Genomic DNA, 16506 nt, shown 5'->3' on the forward strand with positions numbered 1-16506 from the left:
ACCTTAAAATGAAGCGGAATGGTCCTATTTATAGGCAAAATTCCCGACAAGGCCTCAACGGCTCTTTAAAGATGCTGTGAAGTGTGGCGTGATGTTGCGGAGTCTGTCGGAAAATAGGTTAAGTCGAAGTAGTCCAAGTAATAGGTTTGGTCGGCTCGACCACCAAATATGGTCGACTCGACATGAGGGTTCCTGACCGAGGTAAACACACTCGCGTGAGGCGACACGTGTACCTGTTGAACCATCAACCATAGCATGCCAACCTCCAACAGAAATCAAGTTTTAATTAAGTTTGATGAAGGAACAAAATGAACCCATTAAATAACTTGGCAAAAACTCATGAATTACACTATAAAAATTAGCTCTGAATGTTATTTTCTGTAAAATCCTATCAATTTTTTATTGAACAGAAAGAATTACATTCTTTCTACTCTCTCAAACTTATAAACCAAGAAATTAAACTCAGATTTAATTAGACAAAGAAAATGTGCAAACACGAGGATGTTACAAAGAGAGGAGATGTGATTTTCAACCAAAGATAATTTCAGATAATTTTTCTCACATACTCTCGCTTTCCTTTGTTTACTTGGTACGTTTCTCATCTACTCTCTACTCTCTTGAATGAAATAGTTTCGGTATCTTTTATTAAAAAAAAAAAAGAAAAAAATCAAAGAGAATTTCATAACACATTAGTAATTACACTTAAAAAGGTACGAAAATACAAACATACCACAACACAAGCTGGTTTTACACCATTATTTTTAATGACAAAGCAAACAACATCAACTAGAAACCGAAATTCAATCCTTAATTCACTCCGAACAACTTAGATAATTACCCTTTCTCACACAAAATTATTCAAGGGGCGGTCCAAATGTGATTTCTTCCTAATAACTATTCGAAGAAGTTCGAATAGTATCGAATTACTAGTCACACATTGTTCCAGTCCCTCAAATAATTTTATGATGTCATTGCTACAGTTTCAGACTTGAACTCGAAGTCGTAAGAGTTTACACCAGTGAGAAGTCCATCATGTAAATGATGAACGACTTGTTGTCCCGTCCTAAGAACATCGGTTCGCGGTGGTAGGAGAAAGGAACTTGGCACATGCCTTGCTTTATGACAGCATGAATCTTCACTTTTGACATTGGAGGAACAATTACAGGGTAAGTAAATTCCTTCACATTTTTATTCTTATGGGTTTCTCCCCATTCATATTCAGTCTCCATCTCAGCTGAAACTTCAATCTTCCCTTTTGCAACCATAGGAACCCCAACTTGAAAGTTTGTAGTCACACTCACACCAATCTTGGACGAGACAGAGGAACTCCAGTTTTTCTTATTTTTTTCCTCGTACTTGAATTGAAAAGTTACTATGTCAGTTTCTTTTGTTTTGTTGACAGCAGTTCCTTTCGCCATTGACACCACCTTTTGACCGTAAATTCGAGCATCGTTAAGTCGATACTCCACGTTATCAATGGTCCTCGAAATTACAATCTCTACCACTTCCATGCGCGATTCTTTGGTAATAGTAACCGCACCAGCATTGAGACAACTCGTTTTTCCCTCGATGGTCAGTCTCTGGCAGAAATGATTATTACCTATAAAGAATAAATGTAATGTAATTCATTCATGGTTAACACACATATCATTCACCAGAAGATCGGAGGTAAGAGAGAGTCAACATTGGTTCGCTGATAATTAAGAATATACAAAAAAAAATATTACATTACCTAAGTTGCGAAGAGCCAGGTTTTGGTTGTCGATTTTGACGGGCCAAAATAAGTTGTTGGGATTGTCGCTCTTGACGGTCGATGTGGCGCATATCCAGTTAGGATCACGATACCAAAACTTACCCGAGTCGTCATTCTTTATACGAATATTACCATCTTTTGTAGGAAAGATCTCTTGCACAACTGATGAGTCTTTAACATCCGAGTTCGAAAACTTCAAGTATGGACTAGAAAAGCTCAAATATTGGCCATTATCTCCCTTGAAGGCCACATGTTTTGGAAGTATAAAGAGGGAGTCCCAATCAACGAGTGTTGAGAGTGCATAAATTTCATCATCAGCCTTCATAATTGTAACCATTGGTAGAAGCTCAACTTCACGCTCAGCTTTTGCAACGATACTATTTGGGGGAAAGAATACCCTGGACACGTGGAGGACAGCCATTGGTGCTCCAAGGTGACCCATGAGTCATGTCCCAGCTCGGACCGTCGAGATCACCACCACTAGCGTTGACAGATGCTAAGTATGAGGGCCGAGGTGAACCTGGCCAAGGTCCGATCTACCGGGAAGCTCGGTGGGGGCCGATGTGAGCTACTGTCGGCGGCGTGATTATTGGGTGTAACCGTCGATCCCGAGATTACCGGGTGTAATCGTCGCGAGATTAGTGGGACTACCACCCATAAGTAGAGGACCTCACTCCACGATCAGGTACGATGCTTTCTGACCTCGAACTAAACTGGGAATCCGACCTATACTGACTTGATCGTCCGAGTGCTCACCTTTTTGTACAGGTCCGCCCAAGTATTCAGATCGGTCCGGAGGCCGAGTTCGAGCTGCAATCAGAAATACACTGTTGTGCATATCCTTGCATAAACATTTGGTGCCGTCCGTGGGGATTCGACAATCTAAGTCATCCCAATTCTTTTAAACCAACACGCAAGCGAAAATGGTTCAACCCGCAAACTCGACCAATACTGCAGATCGAAGGATCCTAGCTGCCAGCGATGCCCACCAGAGGGAGGTCGGAGCAGCAGTGGTAGAGGGGCAAAGGTCACGACGGCCTAGCAACAGAACTCCTCCGCAGGTCGGCGCGAATCACCGCGCTTGTTCTACCACCTGCGCACCCAAGGACATCCAAGGCCACCCGTGGCCGAGGTGGGACCTCTAAGAAGGGCGCCCGGGGTCCAGCCCCGACTCCAACAAGTGAGAACTTTGACGCACTCCAGAGAGAAATGGAGGCAATGCGCACACAAATGCGGTCCATGGAGGAAATGTATAACGAAATGATACTAGCTGCAGGCGCAGGGTCCCGATCTGAAAATCGAGTGACGCGCATTGACGTACGCGAGCAAAGGGGTTCCCGCCTCGGCCCAGTCGAGGAGGAACGTCCCGAAGACAATGAGAGCGAGGGACACACTCACCAGAGGGGAGACCTCCATGAGCATCTCAACAGAAAGAGAGGCTCATCTCTCCGAAAAGGACAGTCACCATCCCGCTCATACAGGAGCTCCAACCAGCAGGCTAAATCCTCTCACAACCCAGCAACTCCCGCAGGGGTGATCACAAGGGAGGAGTTCGACCAGCTGAGGGGCAAGCTCGATGCTCAGGTTGAGGCCTTAAAGGCCAAGTGTGAGCAGAAAGAAGATCCACTGAACGATGGCGACCTGGGAGAATCGTCATTCACCTCGACGTTTTGGAAGCGCCGATCCCTCCGAAGTTCAAAGCTCCTACTGTGAAACCTTATGATGGGTCAAAGGACCCTAAGGATTATGTTGAGGTCTTTGAGGGCCTCATGGATTTTCAAGCGGCATCAGACGCAATCAAATGCCGCGCCTTTCAGATCGCGCTTACTGGCAGCGCGCGTTTGTGGTATCGGAGACTGCCAGCCAGGTCGATCTCGACCTACGCTCAGCTGAGAAGGGAGTTCCTTGCCCAGTTCTCTTCTCGGCACTATGACAAAAAGACAACGACCCATCTTGCCACCATCACGCAAAAGGAAGGTGAGACGCTGCGGGAATATGTCACTAGGTTCCAGGAGGAACAATTGAAGGTCGCACACTGCTCTGATGACTCGGCCATGTGCTACTTTCTCACCGGTCTAGCCGACGAAGCCCTCACGGTGAAGCTTAAGAGGAGGCCTCGGCCACCTTCGCCGAAGTGCTGCAGAAGGCGAAGAAGTCATCGATGGACAAGAGCTCTTCCGAACAAAAACCGGCCAACCAGAACGAGGGATCGGCCGGGGCAGAAGCGGAAAAGATGAAAAGGCGGATCTCAAGTCCATGGACAAGGGATCTTTCTCCAGTGGCCGAGCTGAGTTTCGAAGGGCGGTGAACGGACCCACCAGGAGCCGACCTTACGAACGCTTCACCCCGACCACGATTCCAATTTCCGAGATCCTAACGAACATCGAGGAGTCTGAAATGGAAAAACTACTCAAACATCCTGAGAAGCTTCGGGGAGCCCCGGAGAGGCGCAGCAAGGACAAGTATTGCCGCTTCCATCGGGAGCACGGCCACAACACGTCAGATTGCTGGGAGTTGAAGCGCCAAATTGAGGATCTAATTCAAGATGGCTACTTCAAGAAATTTGTGGGAAAGCCCAGGACCAGCTCGGCAGAGAAAAAGGAAGAGCGGAAGCGTTCGAGGACGCCGCCCCGACGCACTGACCGACCTGCAGTCATCAATACCATTTTCGAAGAGCCAAGCGGGGGTCAGTCCGGACATAAAAGAAAGGAGAGTTAGCTCGTGCAGCCAGGCGCGAGGTGTGCATCATCAGCGAGCAGAGGCTGACCTGCCCAATCACCTTCGACAGTGCAGACTTTGAGGAGGTCCACCTGCCCCACAATGATGCACTTGTGATCGCTCCCTTGATTGATCATGTGCTGGTCAGAAGGGTGCTGGTAGACGGAGGCGCATCTGCTAACATCCTGTCCTTACCGACCTACCACACCTGAGATGGACGAGGTCGCAAGCCCGACACCGCTGGTTGCATTCTCTGGAGAATCGGTCATCCCAGAGGGTTGCATCGACTTGCCGGTCACACTTGGGCAGGACCAAACTCAGGTCACCCAAATGGCCGAGTTCGTGGTAATTGACGGTAGATCGGCCTATAACGCCATCTTTGGGAGACCCATCATCCACTCATTTCGGGCCATTCCCTCGACACTTCATCAAGTTTTGAAGTATTCCACCGCCAATGGCGTGGGCACGGTCCGAGGAGAACAGACCGCTTCGAGGGAGTGCTATGTCTCCGCACTCAAAGGCTCATCGGTCTGCGCCCTCGAAACTCTCGCCAGTAGGGATGAGACGCTCGAGTTCAAGGCCGACTTGCCGAGGAGGGAGTTTGCCGCACCCACTGAGGAGCTCGAGCTTGTTCCTCTACTTAGTCCCGAGAAGCAGGTAAGCATAGGAACTAAGCTGGGGGCCACCGACAGAGAGGAGCTAATCCACTTCCTCAGATCCAACTCGGACGTCTTTGCGTGGTCCCATGAGGACATGCCTGGCATTGACCCGAAGATTATGACGCATCGCCTCAGCATAGATCCGACATTCCGACCTGTAAAACAAAAAAGAAGACCTATAAACAAGGAGAGGAGTGATGTAATTGTTGAGGAAGTTAGCAAACTTTTGAAAGCTAAATACATAAGAGAAATTTCGTATCCCGAGTGGCTCTCCAATGTTGTATTAGTTAAAAAATCTAACAGAAAGTGGAGAATGTGCGTAGACTTTACGAACTTAAATAAGTCATGCCCGAAAGATTGCTTCCCACTGCCGAGGATTGATCAGCTCGTGGATGCCACAGCCGGGCACGAACTGCTCACCTTCATGGATGCCTACTCTGGGTACAACCAAATCAAGATGCATGTCCCAGATCAAGATCATACCGCATTCATAACAGACCAAGGTCTGTACTGTTACAAGGTCATGCCCTTCGGTTTAAAGAACGCATGAGCGACCTACCAGAGAATGGTGAACAAAATGTTCGCCAAGTAGATCGGCCGGAATATGGAAGTGTATGTGGACGACATGCTCGTCAAGAGCAAGCGGTCTAAGTTGCATCTTTCCGATCTGACCGAAGCCTTCGAGGTTCTAAGGACATATCAAATGAAGCTCAACCCAGCTAAATGTGCCTTTGGAGTCTCTTCGGGAAAATTCCTTAGCTTCATGGTGAACCACCGGGGGATCGAGGCCAACCCCGAAAAGATTAAAGCCGTGCTCAAGATGGAGGCACCCAAAACGCTGAAACAGCTTCAGTGCCTCAATGGCAGGATTGCAGCCCTGAACCGGTTTGTTTCAAGATCGACAGATAAGTGCCTCCCTTTTTTCAAAGTCCTACGAAAGAAAGGGCCGTTTGAATGGACAGCAGAGTGCGAACAAGCATTTCAGCAATTGAAGAGCTACCTCTGTTCGGCACCTTTGCTCGTCAAGCCCGTGCCATGGGACAAGCTCCAGTTATACTTAGCAGTGTCTGACAGTGCCGTCAGCTCGGCCCTAATCAGGCAAGAGGAAGCGCGGCAAAACCCGGTCTACTACACAAGCAAGGCTATGACCGAAGCCGAGACTAGATACCCTCAGATGGAAAAGTTGGCTCTAGCTTTAGTCACCTTGGCCCGACGGCTTAGACCATACTTCCAAGCCCATACTGTGGTGGTGCTCAATAACTTGCCCCTAAAAAACATCTTCCATAAGCCAGAAGCTTCTGGACGCCTGATGAAGTGGGCAATGGAGCTAAGTGAGTACGACATCCAGTTCGAACCCAGAGCTGCGTTGAAAGGGCAAGCAGTGGCAGACTTCATAGCCGAGCTCACACCACCTTCCGAGCCTGGCGAGTCCGACCTACCGTGGACAATCTACGTCGACGGATCCTCCAATGAGAAGGGGTGCGGGGCCGGGGTCCTCTTTCTCGGACCAGGAGGCGAGCGATTTGAGTATGCCTTGAGGTTCGGCTTCCGGACTTCCAATAACGAGGCTGAGTATGAAGCATTTATTGCCGGTCTACGAATCGCCAGAGCATTGGGGGTCTCTTGTGTTAAGATCTTCAGCGACTCCCAGCTGGTTGTGAGCCAGATCACAGAAGAGTACCAAGCTAGGGAATCCCGAATGGAGAAGTATTTGGGCAAGGTCAGATCGTACCTCGCCCAATTTCGAACTTACGAGGTAAGTCGGGTTCCCCAAGCAGAAAATTCTAATGCCGACGCCTTGGCCAAGTTAGCATCAGCGTACGAGACCGACCTGGCCAGGTCGGTCCCCGTCGAGATCTTAGATGATCCCTCGATCTCAGAGCCAGATCTGATGGAGATCGACGATCCAGAGTCCTCATGGATGGACCCGATTGTGGACTTCATTAGGGGCAATTCACCACAAGACCCCAAGGAGCGCAGAAGGTTGGCAAGGCAAGCATCTCGGTTCGTGGTTCGAGGTGGAGCGTTGTACCGACGCGGCTTTTCCCTGCCTCTATTGAAATACCTAACCCCTGAAGAGGGCCTATACGTCCTCAGAGAAATCCAGGAAGGAGTGTGCGGCAATCACTCAGGCGCCCGGTCGCTGTCAGCCAAAGTGATCCGACAAGGATACTATTGGCCGACCCTCAGCCAGGACGCCAAGAAGTTCGTTAGAACTTGCGACAATTGCCAACGCTACAGAAACATAATCCACCAACCTCCCGAGCTGCTCACCCCCATCTCGGCCCCGTGGCCATTCGCGCAGTGGGGCCATTCGCAAAGAGAATCGGCGGGTGAAACCCCGTTCTCCCTGGCCTTCGGCTCCGAAGCTGTAGTCCCGGTTGAGATCGGCATGCCATCTGACAGAGTACAACATTATGAGCCTATAGCAAATGAGGAAGAGCTGCTCCTCAACCTCGACTTGTTGGAAGAAAGAAGAGCAATGGCCCAGCTACGCCTGGCGGAATATCAGGGCGGAATGGCCAGACACTACAATGCCCGCGTTCGACCTCGGAACTTCCAAGTCGGACATCTGGTCTTAAGGAAGGTCCAAACCCATGTGGGTGCCCTTGACCCGACCTGGGAGGGGCCGTTTGAGGTCAAGGGAATAGTCCGACCTGGGACGTACATATTGGCCGATCTGAAAGGAGACGTCCTCGCGCACCCGTGGAACGCGGAGCACCTGAAGCGTTATTATCCTTCAAATGCCAAAATGGTTTTCAATGGATCTGTAAAAACTGTTTCAAAAGAATTATGATCGGAATAAATGTGATGATTTAATTTCATGATTCCGGACCAGAAATTAAATGGGGGTCACGGACTCCCACACGATCACATTCCAGCAGTCGGTTAAAATTCAATCCTCCAAAACTTAAGGGTACGAGGTGCAATGCCAAAACCGTTGGTGAACTTAAAATTCAATCCTCCAAAACCTAAGGGTACGAGGTGTGATGCCAAAACCGTTGGTGAACTTAAAATTCAAACCTTCAAGGCAAGGGGGCGATGTGAAAAGTTCAGAATGATCAAGCCTTTGAACCTGAGGGTACGAGGTGCGATATGAAGAACAGTTATGGACTTAGGATTTTAGCCTTTTAACGTTTTTAAGTTAAAGGTGTGATGTTAAAAAGTCCAAAGTTGGTGCAATGCATTGAATACTAGACAGCGATACGAGTTCAAAATTTCAAGTATTTTAGTTAATGGCGCGACCTCAAAGGTACGAGGCGCGAGGTGACACTGGCTTCAACTTGAAGAAAAACCGAAGAAAAAAGGCAACAAAAGTAAAAACAAATGAGAAGCCTCTTTATTGAATGAAAAGCAGAGCCAAAGCTTATAGACCTTGCAACTCTGCCCTAACACTTACAAAAGAAGAGAAGAAAGACAGAGAAAGGCCTCATGAAAGGTGATCGCCTAAGAGCCTGCTTGAGGAGCGCCCTCCTGAGTGGTGCCGACCTGATTCTCTTCGAGGTCGGAGTAGTCAGAGTCCAGATCTCTGACGTACTTATCCACCAACGCTTGGGGGCCAGGGGTGCCGCTAGGCCCAGACGCCCACTGCTCAGCATACCTCTTCTTCAGACCACCGAGATCGATCTGAAGGTCAGGCATGTCGGAAGCAATGCCCTTCATGAGAAACTTGAAGCCCGCGTCAGAGAAGTCTTTGGCAAATCCATCGAAGTCAGGATGTTGCCTGAACGATTCCTCGAATAGGGCTCCATTGCTGAGACGCTCCTTCACCATCTCCAGCTCAGCAGTCGCATGCTTCAGCTCCTCCTCCTTCGCTTCAAGCGCCTGGAGTATGTCGTCCTTCTCCTTGAGGAGTTGGAACTTCTCCTTCTTCAAGCCCTTGGTGATAGCATGGGCAGCTCGGAGCTGGGCCTTGCGTCTGTTCTCTTCTTTCTTCAGCAGCTCGGCCTTGGCCTCCACCTCAGCCTTCAAAATTTCCACCTCAGAGTGAGCTTTCAGCAGCTCATCCTTCATGGTGGAAGAGGCAGCCTCCAAGGCAGCAGAGAACTCCTCTTTCTCCCTCGCTGCTAGAGCTTCCCTCCCATCCAGCTCGGCTTTCACGGGCAGAGCCGATTGAATGGAAGCAACAAACGCCTGAGAAAAGGTACAAAGAAGAAAGTTAGACCGAGCTACCTGTTAGGTAATTGAGCAAAAATGAAGACATCAATCTTACCTCAGCGGCGTAGTCGATGGTCCTCTGCAGGACGGACCCCGGGTCACTTACAAATTTGGACGCTCTTCTGAGGCAGCAGTCCAAACTTGCAGCCGAGATGTGGGACACCTGGTCCCTCACCCCAGAACTTGACGGCTCGACTCTGAACCGTGCTGTCACGTCGGACGTCCCGCCCATCCTGGCCTCAGGATCGTCCACCCGATCTGCGAAGCTCGTAGGGAGGGCCCCACGAGCTCCGACCTCCAAGGGGGAGGTGGTCTTCTTCTTCTTCCTCCTTCGCTTCAGAGGGACCTCCTCCCTCACCTCCTCGCCCAAGGACGAGACGTCCACCGCCTCGGTCTGACCCCTGGGGCGCTTCTCCCTCGAAAGACCCCCCAGAAGACTCCAGCTCGATCACTGGGGCTGGATCTTCCGAGGCTGGCCCTGCCACAGCAGGAGGGGCAGGTTCCGAACTCTGGGCGGCCTCAAGAGCATGGGCTCGGCCCTTGGACTTGCGTTTCACGTTGCTTGCAAATCCGCAAACCATGGCTGCAAAACAAAAACAGGAGTCAACACAAAGTTAGAGAAAAAGGGGGGGAGCAAGCTCGGCATACCAAGTTCGGAGTTCGGCCTTGAGGATTCAATGGGACGAACTGCAGGGTTGTAATCTAGCAGCCCGGACTCAAGCAGCAGCTTGTCGGTCACCAAGGTTCCGACCTTCCTACCCCTCGGAAAATGCTCCTTGTAATATTTCAGCGTGTCGAAGGAGGCTTGCGTAAGCTCGGGGACTGGTCGGATTGAAACTGCACAAAGACAAAATCCGAGTCAGACCTGAATAACAAGAAAGAAAGTTATCACAAAAAGTAAGAGCTACTCCGTACCTAGGTTCCCAAACCTAGTGGGAACGTCAAAGAAGGAACGACCCGACTCGTCCTTTGCAAGCCATTCCCCGGAAGCGTAGAACCACTTCCTCACCCATCCTTTGATGGAGGTCGACCCCTTAACTATACCGCCTGCGCCTTTCCTTGCGCATATATAGAACCGACCAGGCTTCTTAGCTATCCTTTTCGCTTCGAAGCACGCGAGGAGCTGGTCTACGTCCAACAGCTCGGCCTCTTCACTATCCCGAGCTCGTAGCCAAAAAAGGATGGCCAAAGCGAAAATGACACCCCACCCATTGGGGGCCACTTGAGTCGGAGCCAACCTAGTTCGGAAGAGAAATTCTTGGACAAAAGGGTGAAGGGGAAGCCTGAGGCCATACTCAAACATTTTGAAGTATAGAGTGACTCATCCCTCTAGAGGATTGTCAGCTCTCTCCCCCTCCTCCGGAATCCTAAGGAGGATGTTCTCAGGGATAGCGAACCCCCTACGAAGGGATCCGAGGTAGTGCTCAGGTATCCTAGAAGGGTATTCCAAACCCTAACCCGAGGTGGAGGCATCATTATCCTCCCCGTCATCGGAGAACCTAAAGTTTTCTATCTCCTCGAGCTCGGACTCTAACCTACGAGCTAAATCCTCATCGGATCCTAAGTCGCTGCTAAAAGAGGACGACATGTCAACTACGTTCGAAAGAGAAAGTGAGGGAAGAGACCGACCTACCAAGGGTTCGAGCTGCCTTCAGATCGAACTCCAAGAATTCAGGAAACGTAAGGTATGACTTGAAGGATTGGGGGTATTTATAGCTCATCGGAAAAATTTCCCCACCGTACACGTGTAATCAACGAGCGGCTGGGATCCTCCCGAAAATCCGAAGCGTCGGAATATTTGAATATTCCGACGATAAATGCACCGCAACAGTGATGTTTTCCCACGAATGGGAAGTCGCCACGTGTCCGAAGCGAATCGAATGAACTTCTCCGCCAGGTCGAGATCGGACCAGACAGAGAGGGGGCCAATGTTTGGGGAAAAGAATACCCTGGACACGTGGAGGACAGCCATTGGTGCTCCAAGGTGACCCATGAGTCATGCCCCAGCTCGGACCGCCGAGATCACCACCACTAGCGTTGACAGATGCTAAGTATGAGGGCAGAGGTGAACCCGGCCAAGGTCCGATCTACCGGGAAGCTCGGTGGGGGCCGATGTGAGCTACTGTCAGCGGCGTGATTATCGGGTGTAACCGTCGGTCCCGAGATTACCGGGTGTAACCGATGGTCCCGAGATTACCGGGTGTAACCGTCGCGAGATTAACGGGACTACCACCCATAAGTAGAGGACCTCACTCCACGATCAGGTACGATGATTTCTGACCTCGAACTAAACTGGGAATCCGACCTATACTGACTTGATCATCGGAGTGCTCACCTTTTTGTGCAGGTCCGCCCAAGTATATAGATCGGTCCGGAGACCGAGTTCGAGTTGCAATCAGAAATACAATATTGTGCATATCCTTCCATAAACAGATACAATCATTATATTGGTCATTAGAGTGGGATAGGAAGACGATTTGATCAAGCTGAACGTGGCGAAAACGATAGGCCTTCTGACGGTTATCGTAGATCGGCTCAAACAATGTGCACGACCATTTCGAGATGTCCTCGTTTGCCTCATTGGCAGTGGCGACAATGTAGTTGGACTTGGAAGACTGACGAACCCAATATTTGTTATTGTAACAGCATCTTACGTGCACGTATCCTTTTCCGAGGTCGGAGTACTCGACCTCGAATTTGGTATATGGGCTGACAATTCTCTGGCCGGAGAAGTGGAGGAACCCGCCAATTCGGTCGTCGTCTTCGTTAATGTAGCGGAGATAGTTGGTGTTGTGTTTGGATTTGAGGGCGAAATACCTTGGGATTATGTTTTCGCCATCTTCTTTCTGTGCTATCGTTCTGTACATGTCTTCCAAGCTTTCTTCTTCTTTCTGTGTTGCGTTTCTGTAAATCTCTTCCAACATTTCTTGCTCCCGCTTAGCCTTCATTAGCGCTGCCGACAGCATCTTGTTGATCTCGGTGTGTAATACTCTCTAAACTCTTTGGTATGTTCAGCACTATTTATGGAGTGCTGTTTTGGATCTTGGGATTTCTCTCTCTCTTTGCATGCGAGAGAGAACTTTAAAAATAATTTTGAAGGTTATCAGTTAAGATAAACAATTATTATTTTTTTTTACACGAACTTTTTAATTTTAAAATAACTTAATTTTTTGCTTAATTTATTTTTAATTATTAGTGTACTTAAAAAAATCAGTATTATAATTGACTTTTTAAATTTTCTTTTATATAACAACAAAGGTTTGTTTAACACATGCAGCTCATAGCAAGGAGTAAAAATAATTGAAAAATAGTAGGCGACAAGGAGGAATCTTGTCCTTACCACCATTAAATGTTTGATAAAGAAATATAAAAATATTGATTCTTTTTATGAATAGAATGAGTTATCGTCAAATCGAGCATAGCTTAGCGGTAATTGATATACATTTTCCACCTCTTCGGATAATAACAACTATTACCAAACACATAAAACGAAAAGCAAGTATATATTAATTCTTTTTCTCTTAGGTTTTTCTTACCATTAATTATCAATTTTGGTTCATAAAGCATAGATAGCACATATAATTAAGCTCAAAACATAACCAAAAGTAAGACAACACATCATTTTATTTCTAGTAATTACAACACAACTACGAACTCCAACCATTACAAGAAACACACAAGAAGTAAAAAGCAAAGATGCATGAGTTCTCTTTTACATTTATTTAACAAAATTCACTCAATTAACCCCAAAGGTACACACATTGAGTGAATTTTAACTGAACACAGAAGTTAAAAACCAAACCTCTAACACCTCACGCCACAACTTCTTCCGCCACAAACTGAAAGTTGTAGCTATTGATCCCGGTAAAAATACCGTCGTCGAGGCGCTGAATAACCGCTCTTCCATCCATCAGCCTATCGCGCTGAGTATACGAGAAAGGAACATCACAAGTAGCTTGAGTTGCCATTATACCAGCCTTAACTTTGGACCGTGGAGCAACAATGATGTCGTGAGTAACCTCTATTATATTCTTGTTCTGCTGCGTTTCGCCCCACGCATGTTCTTCGCCAATCTCAGCTGAAATTTCAATCTCGCTTTCACCAATCAAAGGCACACCAGTTTCGAGTGTGACTTTAACCCCAAGGTTTGTGGACACAGAAGAACTCCAAGTTTTCGTTACGGTGTCTTCATACAACAGTTTCACGCTTACCTTGTCGGCGACATCCTTAAGATTCTCGACAACTCCGCTGGTCACGACGATGGGTTTCTCATTATAGATCCTGGCATCGGAGAGGCGAAAATTGGTGTTGTAAATGTCCCTGGAAAGCACCAACTCAGTTACTTCGAATTTCGCCGCGTCGGTGATATTGGTGAGGCAAGCATTGAGACAATCATCCTTCCCATCTGCTGTGATACTCTTGACGAAGTGATTGTTGCCCTTGCAGCGCAGCGCCACAGCGCTGTCTCCAACTTTGACAGGCCAAAACAAGGTTTTGTCGTCACTTTTGAGCATTATCCAATTGGGGTCATAACTCCAGAACTTGTTGTAAGGGACATTTCTTATGCGAATATGGCCATCTGGGGTGGACAAGATTTCATGTTTGAGTCCTGGGTCTGAGACATCTGAGCCTGAGGATTGGACGTAGATGTTGCCACCAATGTGTTCATGGGGTCTTAAATAGTGGCCGTTTTCGTCCTTGAAAGCTACATATTTGGGGAGAATGCAAAGGGAGTTCCAATCCACCGCGGTTGCTAGATCGGATCGATCCCTTTCTGGTGTTGAGCTTTTTGCGAACACACAGTTTCTGTGTGATCCGTAAGCTTGGGCGTGCAGGTGCATGTTGCGGTCGAGATGAACGTTTCGAAACCGAAAGGCACCTGAAATGTTAAATGTTTTGAATTAAATGATAGTTTAATATGGTACTCAGGTGGCAGGGAAGGACGTAACCCGTTTGGTAACGTTTACCTCTTGTTCTTGGTCTTCTCTTTTTCATTTCTTGTTTCTTATTTTTTAGTAAAGAAAAATAAAGCTGTGTTGAGCAACTAGTAACTCTTTCTTGTCTCTTGCTTGCTTCTCGTCTATTCTTCTCATTCGCCTTTTCTCTTTTTAACAAAGAAAAATATAACTGTGTTTGGTAACTCTATTTTATTTATTGTTTCTGGTTTACTATTTTTTATTTTTGGTTTTCTCTTTTTTTTTTTAATAAAGAAAAACAAAAGGTAACTTTTTTTAATACTTATTCTTTATTTTTTATCCATTAAACATAAACATATTTGGTAACTATTTTAGTTTGTTTTTTTCTCTCTAACGTTTTAAATTAGAAAACTAAAAATTTTATATGAAAATTAATTCTTCTTAACTAAATATTGAAAATTTTTATGTTATATTTATTATGTATTTTATAGGTCAAACATGATAAACTAATATTTTTATTTACGCTTTTAAAAAAATTAGAAATGAGAATAAGAAACAAGAAACTTTATCTCATTGTTTTACAGTAATTTTGAAAATGCTTCCAAAAAATGAAAAACAAGAAGTATACACAATGAACAAATGCTTATATATTTTTTTAGCAAAAGAATGTCTAAAAACGAGAAACAATAAACATTATCAAACAAAACAGATCCTTAACTTATAATATCATTTCCTTCCCAATTAATATCGAGATTCAAGAGTTGAATATCGGGCTAATTAATTTCCAAATCCCCAAGGAGAGGAGAGAAGAGAGAGTAGATAATTGTTAAAAAAAGAATATTTTACCAAACCAAACAGACCAGTAACTTAATTATAATATCATTTCCTTCTCAATTCGAGTTCAGATCCCGAATTAGGAGATTAGAGAGTAGATTATTGTAATGGTGGTAGGTACCTTGCTTATCATCGAAAATGGGCCTGAATAAGGTACAAGTGTATTTGGTCTGATCTTCATCGGTTGTTTTGGCTCCGGCGACAATATAATGAGACGATTGAGAGCTCAGAACCCAATATTGGTTGTTGTAACAGCATCTTATGTGCACCAATCCCTTCCCAACTTTTGAACTTTCGATCTCGAATTTTGTGTATGGGCTCACCGCTTGATCTGCGCAGAACTGCAGATATCCGAACAACTCATCTTTCTCCCCACCAACGAACGACAGATATTTGTTGTTGGACACAGATTTCAGAGCGAACTGAACTGGCACTGATGGAGCTTCTGCTTCTTCATCCATGGCTGCCTATGTCTGCCTTCCCTCTCTCTCTCTCTGGTCTCAAGCTTCTGTGTTTCTCTCTCCCCCAATTGGCTCTGCAATTTATAGCCTCCCCATGAATTTGTTCTTTTTTATTATTTTGTTCCGTTAGGTGAGATCCATGTTGGGTTGTAAAAGATTGCAAATATAAAATCTCACGTTAGCTAGGAAATAGAGTCATCCATGATACATGTATAAGAGAAGATAATTATCTCTATTGATACGAGATCTTTTTGGTAATATCATTGTAGAGATAATTGGGATACGAGGTATCTTCTTATATATCTTCACATTTTTTAGAGTCCTAGAAATCTCCTTTCTCTAAAATGGCCAAACTTTTATATAGTGTAAGCATGGGTATAGGTTAAATTCAGTGTTAAAAAGATATCTATAAAAATGTATATTTTTTTATTTTTTTAAGAAAGAGATATCATTTGTGGATATGTGAGAAACATTAAAAGAAAAAAAAATGAGGCTTTAGATGAACAATAAAGTGAAATTGGTAGATATATCATAATTACAAAATAAAGGAGATGGAAGATCAAGATGACATTAGGATCTTGGAATCGTCCCATAGGTGAGAGTGTGATCTAGAGACTTCTGAAAAGATGCTATTCTTACGTTCCAGCCATATGTTCCACAGAACTAAGACCACTATATTGCTCCACATGATATATGTTCCTACGACATCTCAAAGGGATGGGTAAATAAAGCTTCCTTTATGAAGTCAAACACGTTATAGGAAAGAAGACCAATGTTGAAAGCGTCAAGAAGAAAGAGACCTATGTTTGAATTTGTAACCCATCACCTTAAATTTTTTGGTAATGGATAATTTAATATGATATTAGAGTTGGACATCCTACATTCGAAATTGTAGTATCATTTTCTCTCCGTTTGATATTGATTACCATTTATTTGACCTTGTGCAACTTTTGTCTTCACACGTACTTAATGCTTAAGGCTAGCTTATCACCTCTTTTTGCTGCGTT

The 16506-nt window shown here is 46.0% G+C and overlaps 2 protein-coding genes across 2 annotated transcripts; both read right to left on the minus strand.

Moving 5' to 3' along the window:
- Positions 1–1010: 1010 nt before the first annotated feature.
- Positions 1011–12236, minus strand: LOC111024289 (uncharacterized). Its single transcript, XM_022301936.2, has 3 exons — positions 11668–12236; positions 1733–2151; positions 1011–1600 (listed from the first exon to the last, which is right to left on the minus strand). The coding sequence occupies exons 1-3, from the start codon at positions 12234–12236 to the stop codon at positions 1011–1013; spliced, it is 1578 nt and encodes a 525-aa protein (XP_022157628.2).
- A 648-nt stretch (positions 12237–12884) lies between these two features.
- LOC111024278 (uncharacterized) lies at positions 12885–15807 on the minus strand. Its single transcript, XM_022301925.2, has 2 exons — positions 15160–15807; positions 12885–14167 (listed from the first exon to the last, which is right to left on the minus strand). The coding sequence occupies exons 1-2, from the start codon at positions 15497–15499 to the stop codon at positions 13101–13103; spliced, it is 1407 nt and encodes a 468-aa protein (XP_022157617.1). The 5' UTR covers positions 15500–15807; the 3' UTR covers positions 12885–13100.
- Between the last annotated feature and the right edge of the window lie 699 nt (positions 15808–16506).

This window comes from Momordica charantia (assembly GCF_013281855.1).
Source record: "Momordica charantia cultivar OHB3-1 chromosome 7 unlocalized genomic scaffold, Mcharantia_2.0 BLBB01000007.1, whole genome shotgun sequence".
Classification (NCBI taxonomy): Eukaryota; Viridiplantae; Streptophyta; class Magnoliopsida; order Cucurbitales; family Cucurbitaceae; genus Momordica; species Momordica charantia.

Coding starts and splice junctions, on each gene's coding strand:
- LOC111024278 (XM_022301925.2), bottom strand. CDS start 15,499: ATGGATGAAGAAGCAGAAGCTCCATCAGTGCCAGTTCAGTTCGCTCTG. Junction 14,168..15,159: donor CATTTTCGATGATAAGCAAG/GTACCTACCACC, acceptor TTAACATTTCAG/GTGCCTTTCGGTTTCGAAAC.
- LOC111024289 (XM_022301936.2), bottom strand. CDS start 12,236: ATGAAGGCTAAGCGGGAGCAAGAAATGTTGGAAGAGATTTACAGAAAC. Junction 2,152..11,667: donor CTGATTGCAACTCGAACTCG/GTCTCCGGACCG, acceptor CCACGTGTCCAG/GGTATTCTTTCCCCCAAATA. Junction 1,601..1,732: donor CCTGGCTCTTCGCAACTTAG/GTAATGTAATAT, acceptor TATTCTTTATAG/GTAATAATCATTTCTGCCAG.